This window comes from Lissotriton helveticus, chromosome 11, assembly GCF_964261635.1.
Source record: "Lissotriton helveticus chromosome 11, aLisHel1.1, whole genome shotgun sequence".
Taxonomy (NCBI): domain Eukaryota; kingdom Metazoa; phylum Chordata; class Amphibia; order Caudata; family Salamandridae; genus Lissotriton; species Lissotriton helveticus.
Window position 1 is genome coordinate 218,391,799 of NC_136072.1, and position 13,658 is coordinate 218,405,456.

Sequence of the window (13,658 nt, forward strand, 5' to 3'; positions counted from 1 at the left end):
CTCTGTGCATCAGTGGTATCGGGGGAAAGGCGTAGGCAAATGTCCTTGACCAATCTATCCATAGGGCATTCCCCAGTGTCCCCTCCTCGGGCTGCCTGGATGCGAAGTTTTGGCATTTTGCATTCTGGCGTGTGGCAAACAGGTCCACCGATGGTGTCCCCCACCTGTCGAACAGGTATCTTGTCTCCTGAGCATTGAGCTCCCACTCGTGGGATGCCGATGTCTGCCTGCTGAGCCAATCGGCTTGTATGTTGTCCTTCCCTGGTAGGTGTATGGCTAGCAGGTCTATCTTGAGAGGGATGGCCCATCTCCATATCTCCTGCGCCAGCGTTGAAAGCGGTGCGGACTGTGTGCCCCCCTGCTTGTTGATGTAGAACATCGCAGTGGTGTTGTCTGTTTGTATCAATACCCTGTGCTTGTACAGTCTTGTTTGAAAGGCCTTCAGTGCAAGGAAGATTGTCTTCAATTCTAAGTAATTGATGTGCTTTGTGGCATCCGTCGGTGTCCACAGTCCCCTCACCTTGAGCTCCTCCATGTGAGCGCCCCATCCCTTCAGGGATGCGTCTGTGGTGATGGTCACTGTTGGCGTTGGGGGCGTTAGAGGCTTTCCCCTTGCTATGTTCTCCATGGTCCACCATGTCATCTCCTTCTGCACTGCGTGCGTTACAACCACTAGATCCTCCCAACTGCCTGTAGCTTGTGACCATTGCTCCTGTAGCCATTCTTGAATGGGTCTCATGTGGAGTCGTACATTCGGTACCAGGTGGATGCATGATGCCATCATCCCCATGATCTTGCTCGCCGTCCTCACTGTCCGAGCTTGTCCCTTCCGGTAGAGGCGAGTTTCCTTCACCAGCGCCCTCGCCCTCTTCTCGCTGGGGAACACCTTGCCCTGTAAGGTGTTGATCTGTGCTCCCAGGAAGATCTTCACTTGTTCCGGCTCCATTGATGATTTCTTCCAATGGATGGAGAACCCCAGGTTTATGAGCGTGCTGGTCACTGTATGTGCGTGCAGCTTGCATTTCTGGTATGAGTTTGCTTTCACCAGCCAGTCGTCCAGGTAAGGGTATACATGTATTCCCTGCCTTCTTAGGTGCGCTGCGACTGCTGCGAGGCACTTTGTGAAAACTCTTGGTGCCGATTTTAGACCGAAGGCCAGTGTCGTGAACTGGTAGTGGCTTTCTCCGACGGTGAACCTGAGCATGTGCTTGTGCTTCCTGTTCATTGGGATGTGCAGGTATGCGTCTTTGAGGTCTATAGTGACCATGAAGTCCCCGGTCTGCAACTGTGGGAGCACCTCTTGCAGGGAGGTCATTTTGAATTTTTGCGTTCTTATGAATTTGTTCACGAACCGTAAATCGAGAATGGGCCTCATTGTCTCGTCTACTTTTGGTACCAGGAAGTATGTTGAGTATACTCCTGTGTTTCTTTCCTTGAAGGGTACCCTTTCTATGGCCTGCTTCTGCAGGAGTTCTTTTGCTTCTTCCTGAAGGCACTGCAGCTGCTTGCTTGCTAGCGGCTTTCTTCTTGGTTTTCTGCTTGTTGGCCTCGCCTCCAACTCTATGCAGTATCCGAATTGGATAATGTTGAGGATCCATTTGTCTGATGTGATTCCTCTCCACTCCTGGAGGTGGAATCTTAATCTTCCTCCCACTGGTGTCCTGTGGTCGTAGGTGTCTAGTTTGTCTTGACCCATCTGTACGTGCTGCCCCCTGGGATCTTTTTTGTGGGTGGGCACACGGATTTTTTTTGAAGTCACTTGGAGGTGGGCTGCTGGCCCCCTCTTCTATTTTGTCCCCGTCCATTTCTCCCTCGAAAGGACTGGCCTCTTTGTTGGTACTGCCAGGGCTGTTTCTGATGGCCCTGCTGACCCTGCGAGTCTGCCTGGTGCGTTTGCTGGAAAGCCTGGTGTGATGTACCTGGCTGGTTTCCGCCTCTTCCGCCGGGCCTCCGTGACGGGGTGCCCCTCTTGTTCCCTCTGAACTGCAATGCTCCCATGGATCTTGCTGTTTCGTTATCCTTCTTAAGTTGGCTGAGTTGCTCATCAACTGTTTGTCCGAAAAGCGTACTGCCGTTGAATGGTGTGTTCAGGATGCTGTGTTGCACCTCCGGTTTGAAACCGGATATCCTGAGCCAGGCGTGTCTCCTTTCCGTGACGCCCATCATCATGAGCCTGCTGGCGGTGTCTGCCCCATCCAGGGCCGTCTTAAGGCAAGAATTTGCAGCATTCTTCCCCTCTTCAATTAGCTTTTCGGCTTTCTGCTTGGCATCCTGGGGCAAGTCCTTCACCAACTGCCCCAGTCCCTCCATGATTTGGTACATGTGTCTGTTTACCAGGGCGTTGGAATTAGCCATGCGCCAGTGGGTCGCGGCATTCCGTTCGATCCTTCTGCCCACCAGATCCATCCTTTTGCTCTCTTTATCCGGTGGCGGGCCCGAGGTAGTGGGTACGTTAGCCCTCCTCCTTGCTGTGGCCGTGATAATGGAGTCTGCGGAGACCGTGCCCTGAATGTAGGCCGGGTCCTTTGCGGCATGCTTGTACTTCTTCTCAGTTCTGGGAGTTACTGCCTTGCATGTTGCGGGCTCCCTGAAAGCTTCCTTCCCCTGAGCCAAGACGCTCTCGAGCATCGGGAGGAACTGGCTCCTCGTTTGTGTTGGGAGCAATGTTTCCAGAAGGAAGTCTGCTTTCTGCTTCTCTTCGTCGAGCTTGAGCTTGAAAGCTGCTGCGGCAGATTGTATCACCGCGTTGTAGGCCCCGATGTCGTCCGGCGGCGAGGGCCTCGAGGGGTAGGTGTCGACCACCTCCTCCGGGCTGTCGGTGTCGACATCGATGTAATCTACCTCCTGAAGGTCATAGGGCGCCGACTCTGTGTCTGTCCTGCCCTCATCTTCCTCCCCATAGCTGTAGCTCTCGTGGGGATTCTCGTACTCCTCCTGGTCGTCGAACACCTCGACGTCCTGGTCTTGCTCGGTGACTTCGGCGACCTCTTCTTCTTCCTCCTCGACCGCCTCCAGCACTGGTGGCTTGGTCTTGTGAGGGATCGTGAAGGCCTTCATCCTTGCGTCGAAATCTTTTTTCCCGCTGCATGAAGTTCTCCATTTCTGCCTCGAGGCGCCTTCTTTTCTTTTCCATCTCGGCCGCGTGTTCCGCGTCGGATGGTTCCGCCGCTCTCTTCGACGGATGGCTCGTCGCCGTGCCTCTCGGAGTCGAAGTTTTCGACGTCGAACCGGATATCGGGTCTCTGGTCGTCGTCGACAGTTTCGGGTCTTTCTCCCTCGTCGATCGATCCTTTTCGGGGACGATTTTCGACGTCTTCTGCTGATCAGCAGCTCTCGGCGCCGGGGACTCCTTCTCTGAGGATCCGCTGGGCCTGGGAGTAGTCGCGGACGCCGCCTTTTTTGGCGTCGGCGCTTTCGGGGTCTTGCCCTCGATTTTTCGAGACTCAGAGTCTCTCGGGTTCTTGGGGGCCGAAGAGTCTCCTACCTTGTCAGAAGTCTTCGTGTAATCGGTCTCTACGACCGTGTAGCTGTCGTCTTCGGCGGCAGCGTTGTCTTCTTCCTCGGAGGACATCCCCAGCTCGTAGAGCGACGGGGTCGGGGCCTTCCCCTGCAGGGCGGCGTGTGCTACCCTCTGCCTCTCTCTCACACGAAGGGTCTTCGGGGTGAAGGCGGAACAGGCGTTGCAGTCTCCGCTTTCGTGGTCCACCGGTAGGCAAAGGTTGCATACCGGGTGCTGGTCCTTCTGCGCGTACTTGTGGTGGCAGTTACGGCAGAACTTGAACGGCGTGTTGTCCATCCTCGAGCGTCCAGGGCCTCTCTGGTCGCGTGTTCGTCGACGGTCGTCGAAGATCTGGATGGAAAACGCCTTATCTTTGCTTGTCTTTCGTCGGTGAAGTCCCCTGGAGTCTTCAGATGACTTCTCCTCGTCTTTTCTGTATTTTCTTTCTTCTTTCTCCAAAAATGTCTGGAGCCCAAACGGGAACGATCCAGACCCGACCGCGGAAAAAAAGAATCTGAAGATGGCGCCCAAGAGTGGGAGCTTCCGCAGGAAGCATGCCGACGTCACCGGAAATACACCCAAAGGGGGTGTGACGCCGACGCCCACCTGGGCAAAGAGAAAAAAAAAAAAAAAAAAAAAAAAACAAAGAAAAGACTACGAATCCGGACCCAACCACAAGACCGCGGAATAATGCACAGCATAGTGAATCCAGAAAGATTCACGCTGCAAAACTTCATGCGGCTGTCACTATTTTCAGTACTCTATGGAAGATTGCATTGAGTGGACGAAAATAATCCAAAACCTGAGACAAACAACACGATAAATATGTAAAAAGAAATGAAGAGTCCAACTGGTGCGACTTTATCCAGCCAAATATCCTGTAGACTAAACAGCTGTGCAGGAGACATATGGTGTGGACCAGTAATAGCTGTTGTTGCGATTCTTACACAACCGCCTCCGGCATATGGTGGCTGTTTCAGGAATTCCGCAGCATGGCAAACATCTATCTAGGGCAGAGGTTGCAATATATCCCTACAGCCTCCTAGGACAGTAGAGATAGCTTAGTAGTAGGGTGGTGTACTACATATTCTGTTAGAAAACGTGGGGTAGTTGTGGTAGAGATATACTGATTCCATGTTTCAAGACAAAACAGGAATATTGTCAGACAGGAGTGGCCAAGTGGCTCCTATCCGCTGCCACTATCTATATATTTGATTTTCTTTATTTGAATGGATTGGTAAATTCTTGCACTCCTAATACCTCCAAAAATAGATGTTTACTGTCTCCCACAGTAGAGCAGTCAATCTTTTTGGACATAGTGTAAAATATACCATTGGACATTTTGGGTCCTGCAGTTCTTCAAACACTGATGGTAAAAGCGTGTTTCTTTGTAGCTGAAATTTGGACATTATTTAAAAATGGATTTTATTGCAAGTGTATCTGCACTCTTATTATATTACTGTGTTATGCAATATGGAAATATGTTTAATTCAGGGCTTTTCTGGGAAAGTGCCTACATTTTGCTGGAGCAGAATTATTGTTTCTCTGACTAGTGTAGAGTAGAAGTGTGGACCAGTTGGTGGCACACACACATGCATGGCGGAGAAGAACACACAACAGCAGAACTTGTGAGAACGCATGTACGTTTTTAGCTGTAATTCCAAAACTGTGGGATTTTCAGTCTCATGGCAAGCAAAATAATTATTGAAATATTAGCAATAAACGTCTTGTTGACGGAAAAGACTGGCTTACCTCTGAATATTCTCTCCAGCCAAAGTGGTCCCTACAGAAGTACTTCCATACAGTGTGGTAAGGGGTGCTGGCACAGGAAGGGGTTGCCAGCCGCCGGATTTGGTCGAACTCATCAGAATTGTAGATGGTCATGAAATTCAAGTCTGCTGAAAGGTCGTGTCCCCTGAAACGAAAGAAAAACAAGAATATATCTCTGTTAATGCATTGCTACTTGCTAGGCTAAGGTGAGAAATAGAAAACAGTGACTGACCTTTTCTTACTTGTATAATTTCATGAAAGAAAGACTGACTTTCAGAAGTAACTCCCCGATGCTCTTATAACCTGGTCCCTAATCAGGAAACAGAGAACCGCTTTCTGTCCCTAGATTAATTCTAGATTTTCCACCCTACTGGTCTAACTGCTGGTAAGAGGCAGTAGGGTTACATTTCAGCTCTTGGATAGGCTGATCAGATAGCAGACTGCCTTATTGGCGCCATCATGTCCGACTTGGCACTTCCTCTTACCCTCCATGGTAAACTGGTACTTGTGGTTCCATCAGTGACAGTGGAGCGAATCAAAACTTCAAGTCCCATAATGCTTTATTTAGTAAGTTTAGTGAAAGCCACGATTTAGAAGGTTGTGGACACAAACTCCGGTAGTATCATTAGCAAAAATGCATGGCTCTTCACCTGGACCAACACTGGAAGGTGCTGGGTGAGGACAATGTTGGGGCGCTGGGGGGTGATATTGGGGCTGTTCACAGGGGATCTCAGGGTCGTATATGGAAACATTTGCGTGCTAAGGAAGTGTCCCAGAAGTGGGAAAAAACAGTGATCGACAGGTCACAAGTTTTCATCTCACTTGCCAACGCAGCTTTCCACCCTACTGAAGGCAGTAGGTAAATGGAGTCCATTGGTAACAGCAATGTATCTTATTTACAGCACTTACAAACAGCAAACGTGTGGTATGTAGTGCTATATAAAAAGAATGCATTAATATAGCTCCAGTAACACACAAACAAGGAGCTATGGGCATGGCTGTTGGAATAAATAATAGACATGCTTATTGAAAAAAGATCTTGGCAAGGCAAGGAATTAGGAGGTGCCTACGGAGGGTGATAGAGGGGCCCCTTTGTGATAATATACGGATGAAGTGCAAGAAAACAGCACTCCGTCCTATACCACAGGTATCTATGGGAAAAGTGAAGAAAACCTGTCTCTGTTTTCAAGATCAATACTTATACAGCAATATTTTTTTGTCAAAAACTGACATAAAAACGGTAAGCTTGTACACATGTAGGAAAATGCCAGAATATTCAATAAATGCATGTACTGTAAACCGGAATTATTCAGTTAAGATTGTGGCAGTTTTTCTCTTTTACATATGAGGACTACACATCACAAATCACTATTTTAGTTGCTGTGGGTGTCATGACAACAGAAGTGCAGCAATAAGATGATACAAAACAAGTATATAAAAACACGCACCCTTATGAGGACCTCTTGGCACCAAATTACATGTTAATTGTTACCCAACACAATGAAACTCTTTTTTATCGACCGTATAGACATGAAAGGCTGAGCATACACCTCTCTGACTAGAAGTTGTGACCATGAGGTCAAGCACATATCTCTGGAGGGAGCAGATACACGAATCCACTGATCCTCAAGACCCGGATGTAAGAGTTTGTGAAGGGATAATTGCTGTGCTGGACCCCTGAATACCCAGGTCTCTACTCATTCTCCGCCCCAAAAACATTGAGTTCAACTTTGGGAAATTGAAGCATGCCCTTGCTGCCCTTGGTTGTCCATTGTCTTATCCAGGAAGGACAGATTCATGCCAGATTTTCGGGATTTCAATACAATAACTACATCCAAAGAACCAGACCTATTTACTTACTTATACAATGCTTATCCTCCTAAATCTGTCATGGACCTAAGCAACCCTCAGGACCTGCAATGGTGTTACCAACAGGGGATCAACTTTATCTCCTTCGCTGCGGCGGCTATTCCGCCGCAGCACTAACGGTCGCGGGCGGGCGCGCGGCTCACCTGCGCTGGTGACAGAACCGTTCCGTCACGGCTCGCGGGTGAGCTGTGCTTGTGACGGAACGGTTCCGTCACGGCCCCGCCCGCTTAATGAAACGCGCCGCGCAGGCGGGAAATCAGCGCCGCGCAGGCACGGCAGCCGGGCCATGACGGAACTGTTCCGGCAAGAGCACAGCTCACCCGCGAGCCGTGACGGAACGGTTCCGTCAATAGCGTCGAAGCAGTTAAAGAAAACTGCTATTCCAAGCCCACAGAGAAACTGGAACACGGGGTGGAATAGAAAACGGCCAAAGGAATTGAAAAAACTTAAAAGCAAATAAAACAAAGAGAGAAAAATAATATACAAAAAAGAAAGGATTTAAGATTCCTTGATGAGGATCCAATTCTAACTTGCAGTTTCTGAACAATGTGGCCCTTTAAGCCATTGGCTTTCTTTGACCAGGCTTTTTTAGCCATTCACTTGAGATCAGCCCAGTGGAGCATTCGCCTCTCACTTAAGGTATTGACTGGTTAGATGCAACCTTCCACCCCCACTCAAGTGTTTGGTTTGAAAGGCATGAGGGATTACTTTACAGCTGCAGCCCTCTCCGCTGACCCTCTCCCGCTTCTTGGCTCCTTGTGTTAGCACATTAAAGCCAGACCTATAGGCTTTGCCAATGATAGCTTGGTTCGTGTTTATTCTCTGATCGCCCCATTCAGTAACGCAAAGCCAGGTGCGGTAGGACTTTTTGTCCCAGGTTCGAGGCGCTGTTGACTTGGATTATCCAGGAGAGACACACTGAAGCAGGCAAACTGTTCACATCACTCTGCTCAATATTTGTAATCAAGCTACCCAACAGGTGCAAGAATCAACAATTCCTCCTGATGATGAGAGGATATTATGGGGGAAGGGGTGTCAAGGATCAAGATGTGGCCTCGTCATTAACCACCTGCCGCTCATCTGCTATAGAGAGGTGGTTCATCGCACCACGAATCTGCATATGCAGAAAGGGAAAAAAACTGGCAGAATGTGAATGGAAAACTGATTTTATCGTTCTGAGCTTTATGGCTCACAGGTTTTTTTTTTCTTCAGTTTTTTCCTGAACAGTTCTCGCTGTCAAATTAGCAGGGTCATGTGCAGTCTTTCACTTAAGCACTTCCAAACAATATGAAGGAAAGATGAAAAGATTGAACGAGCGTGCACAAAGAGGCGAAATAAATAATGTAATCACAGTTCAAATTTTTTCAATTTCACAAAGTTGCTGGACACATTTTCAGGCAGGGTGTCGGATATATTGGAAAAGACCCATTGAATAACTAAATGTCAATTCATCAAAGACAGGTGATTTGGTGGCAGCGTTAAGGCACCTGACTCAACTGTTTGTCCCTTCTAACTCGAAGCTTCCTTTGAGGTTTTTTTTCCACATTCAATGCATAGACAAAGTGACAGATTAGGTGTGCCTACAACTTAAAGGGATACAAAAGGGGATGATGGACGGTGCGTTTGAACAAATCAAACACTCACCTCCAGTCAACTGATCTGGGTTTAATCCATCACCATTTGATTTGCTCAAACGCTCCGTCCATCATCCTCTTTTGTATCGCTTTGTTCGCCCTAAGTGTGGCAGGGTATGCTCAGACGCGAGTCCCTTGCTCACTTGGCCACTGGATTCAAGATAGCCTGGCTGATGAGGATTATGAATCCGAAACCGGTCCCAGGATGCTTGTTTCCGGTCCATGGAAGACATGGCTTGGCAGTTCGGGCTGGACTGTTCCCATGAGGCACAGGGTCAGACTGATTTGCATATAGCCATGTCTGAAATGGGGTGGCTGAGTGGGCTAAAGAATGGTGATGGATTAAACCCAGATCAGTTGACTGGGGGTGAGTGTTTGATTTGCTCAAACGCTCCGTCCATCATACCCCTTTTGTACAACTTAAAGGAGCACTAGCAAACCCAATATTTCTCGATTTTTGTTTTTTCCAAAGCACATCTTGTCGATTGAGGCATATAGGTAAAAAGAAAGTGTATTGCTGGTGCTCAAATGCATTGGCAAAAAAGAGAAAAGAAGTGCAAATACGTGTAAACACATATCATCGAGGAAGCCCACTTAGGTATCATCGTGCTACAGCTACCATCATGAAATATTTGCATGCATTCGTCACCACACATGCACACGCGTCTTGACACAGCTGCCATTTAATTTGTTTGATATTTATTTACCATTCCAAGATGATTATATATATATATATATATATATATATATATATATATATATATATATATATATATATATATATATATATATATATGTATATATATATATATATATATATAGGCAGATTTTATTTATTTCCAGTTACATGTTTCGACTGTGAACAGTCTTGATCAAAGACTGCTCTCTGCTTCAGGTTTTGAATCTAATCAAAATTGTCTGGCGTGCTTCGCCGGCACAGCACACCACCTACTAATGGGCCCTGAGATCGAAAGGAGCTCTTTGTTGAAGGATTTTTATTAAACCCTTAGAAATTCGGTGAAAAAAATGGTTAAAGTAACATTAGAGTTAGGTGAAAATGTCAGTACCAAAACACAGACATTCACCAGTTATAGTAGTTAACTATAACTTGCACCCTGCCATACGTGCTTATGATCTTGCATATTAGTTCATTCATTAAATGTTCTAAGACATCATTTAGGAGATCACTGATGACATCTCCATTTACATGATTGATGACATCAATGATGACATCGTTCAATGAGGGAGTTTGTTTTATACTTTGTAAAGTGGCAGGTAAGTATCAACCTAGTTCACTATCTGATGTTGTAGGTATTAACAGTGAACTTGTACTTGCACCACAATCTTATAGTAAAATTGTCGAAGATTTTTCCCTATTGGCCGTATGGATCTTTGTTGGTTGACATGAAGCGCTGTAAAGTGAGAAGACCTCAGTGAACACGTTTCTGGCTTCTGAAGTCAATGTGACTCCAAAATAAGGACCAAGAATCACCAAATAGGATTAAAAGGGATTTTATTTTAGGGTACTAATCAATCCAGTATATAAACAGAATAAAAATAAGTTCCAAAAGTACAACAAAGCAGTAGGCAAGCTGAAATATATTAGTAGATTGAGCCGTAATAAAATGAGATACAGAATAGTGACAGCCACAATAACATTTAAATAAATTAAAGTAAAAAGGTGTTCCATAAAGTAACTTCTTTTCTCTCTTCTGAACATAGATCGACTACAGAACCATCTATCATGTATGTCTATGTGGGGAGCTTAGAAGCTGTCAGCATAATTTAGACTTCTGTTGTAATCTTGGAAAAGGAAATACATGTGTAGCCTAAAGCTTCACACTTGCAGGAAAAGGTAAGCAGAGAGCTCTGCCCATCTCCAAGTCTTGAAGGAGTCTGCCCCCCCTAACTGTGGGAACACCTATTAAAATAACAAGAGTTTCAGAAGCATCCTTATCTCCTCCCACACCACCAGGAACCAGCCAAATCATTACTTGAGAGGAGTATCTGCACCCTCCCTTAAGTTTTCAATGGCATTGAAACTGGGACTGTAAACCGTAACCTTGAACACTCCACCATCCTAGTACATAATGAACAGAACTATTCAATGTTCAGGGCCAATTTCCTCACTTCAAGCCTCACTACCAACAGTCTAATACAAACAATGCTCCTTTCTCTAACTTAAGAGAAGCATGATAATGCACCTGCAAAAAGAAAGAAAGAATGTACTGTCAAGGCTAAACCCTTTTCAGTTGAGGCCTCTAGTCAGGCTACTTTAGCTTAGCAGTCAACATGAACTTTGAATATATTAATATATATAGACAAGTATAACATTAAGAATAAGTGCAAAACATGAATAAGAGAAGACGATTACATGTTTCAATGGAACATTAGTCCACTCGTATATACACCTCTAATCCGAACGATGATTACATTTCATTAATACATTTCAATGCTTCACACACATTAAGGAAGTTAAAGGCACACAGTGAATATACAATGTCAGATATGAGTATATAATGGCAGAATTGTGGCATATAAAGGGTGGAGCCTAAATTGTGCTGCTACAGTATCAATATTGGCTACTGGGCAGAGAAGACGTAGCAAAACATCACCAATGTATTAATTATGTAGAGTGCATCAATCACTATACACACAATTCAGCTGTTTTGAGTGCTGTGGTAAGAAAACTATATACATTAGCACTTGGCCCAAGGGTACAGCCACTCAGAATATCAGCACGCCAGGAACGGAGGCTATACATATATATATGTATATATAAATGTATTTCTGGTTAGAGTGTTTTCCTTTCCTAGCAGCTACTATAGCCTGCTGGTGTGCGTTTCCGGTTAGGAGAGGAGCAGTAAAAGCCGAGTTGTGAATCCTTTATTTCAGTGTAAAGTGCTGGCGCTCCCGGCAGCTGTGTTCTGAAGTCCTGGTAATCCCTCAACGGTGGCATAGGAGAAACAGCGGGACAAATGTGCTCAGAGGGCACAAAGTCAATAATGACATGATGTAACGTGTCTGAAACGCGCCATCTGCAAAAGGGCAGCGCTGTGCAAAATCTCAATTGCAGGCAGTGACCTGGAACAGGGAGGCCTTCCTCTCACGCGATGGACTTTGGATAATGGCGGTTTCCGTACCTGAGGCTCTATGGGACAAAGCAAGCCTTACCGACTCTGAAAGATGGTGCGAAATGCCATTATGTCACCGCTTAAACTAATTTATACTTCCCTTTACTAATCCACCAATAATCCATTTTGGTTCCGGAGTAGCGTGCTACTCGCCGAAAAGTGCTTTGACGCCTCATCAGAGGTAGTAAGTGCTATATAAATACAATTATTGGTTGGTGAACGTTCCTATATGTGGGTCTGCAACATTTATATTCCACTGCAAATCTGCTCGGCCTTGATATCCCTTCACTTGCTGCACTGCAGTCGCTCCATAACCCTGACAAAATGTCCGCCTTCCACAGAAATCTCCGATTTGATTGCAGGGCCTTTAAGTGGGCCCTTTAAATCTCGAGCGCGTGAGGCGTGAGAGTTAAAGTGAGGATTTGCATGAGAGACTCGGGAAGGACACGCGCTCCTTTCATGTGGTGCGCCGTGACCAGAGATTTCGCAATTAATTTCGCCCTTGCTATGGCACGACTCCGGCTAACGAATCAATGACAATGCACCGGCAGCGGGGATAATTTGAGAAAAGGTACACTTAACTTTGAGGCTGTACTTGTTGGAGGATGGGCTGAACGAACATGCACGAATTGACTCAACCATGTATTTTATAAAAAAAAAAGAATAACGTGCTTTGTAAATGACAAATGCTATTATCCACTGTAATGGTTACGAATAGATTTAATTCGGGATGAAAGCTTAGTTGACGTTTGCCAAGATTTGAACTCCTGACCTACAAACGGGAACAGTGGTGGTTTTCAGTGCTCCAGACAAATGGGAGTTTTGCCAGCTGGAGTGCTCTCAGTATTGGGGGGACGGACACTTTTTTGGCTTATTTTCAGTAATTTCATAAAACCGCTCCCCAAGGCAGAAAGTCTTTGTGCACCTATGCGTGACTCTTTGAGCCATCTATCTTGTCAGCCATAGGACTTCCTATCCTGTGTAAACATAAGGGTAGGGTGACCTGATTTTTAAAACCAAAAAACTGGGACATATAGAATACAGCCTACAATGGTGTATCCGCAAGTGGCACAGAATGACGTAGAAAACCCAAACAATGATGCACTAAAGAAACTTTTACCGACAGTTTCTTCTGTTTTAAGAATGTTCTTTTCCGAAAATGGCTGCCATCTAATCCTGCGCTGAAAACATGGCGCAAGCCTCGCTTTCTGCTTCGTTGACCCTCTCTGAAGTGTGTTCAGTTTACTGAAACTTGCGGGAACAGATAGTTTAAAAAACACAAAATAAAACCAAACTGGACTGTTAATGCAAATCTGGGATGCCTGGTCGCCCTACCAAGGTCTCGCAAGACCCCGTATATAAGTTATAGCCTCTCTTTGGCTATCATGTCAAACACAAACTGCATATACATATGTGCAGTGCAGGTGATGTCAGTGTGGCCCCCGGGGGGAGCAAGGGAGGCACCACCAACGCTCTTTATGCTATGGATACAAGCTCACTTTATTATCCAGCTTACTTTATTGTGATAATACTCACAACAACACATCCTTATCCATTCACTTTGGAAACTGATAAACCCAAAACAACAAATGAATGCATATAATATTCCAACCCACCACTTTGGTTCCAACAACCCATCCCCACCCTTTACAAAATTCTGCAGCATGTAGGCCATGCACAATTTCTGGAACCTACCAGTCCCCAGAGAGGCCAGTGGCACATTCCTCCTATTCACTCAACAGGAAGGCCTAG

General features: G+C 46.0%; 1 protein-coding gene across 2 annotated transcripts in view; it reads right to left on the bottom strand.

Annotated features, from left to right (window-relative positions):
• The window catches only part of TIPARP (TCDD inducible poly(ADP-ribose) polymerase), an 80,861-nt gene that overhangs the window by 15,129 nt on the left and 52,074 nt on the right, over positions 1 to 13,658 (bottom strand). For both annotated transcript variants that reach the window (XM_078667597.1, XM_078667598.1), the window contains exon 3: positions 5,252 to 5,414. In XM_078667597.1, the coding sequence (XP_078523723.1) occupies positions 5,252 to 5,414 (163 nt within the window). The remainder of the gene's footprint in view (positions 1 to 5,251; positions 5,415 to 13,658) is intronic.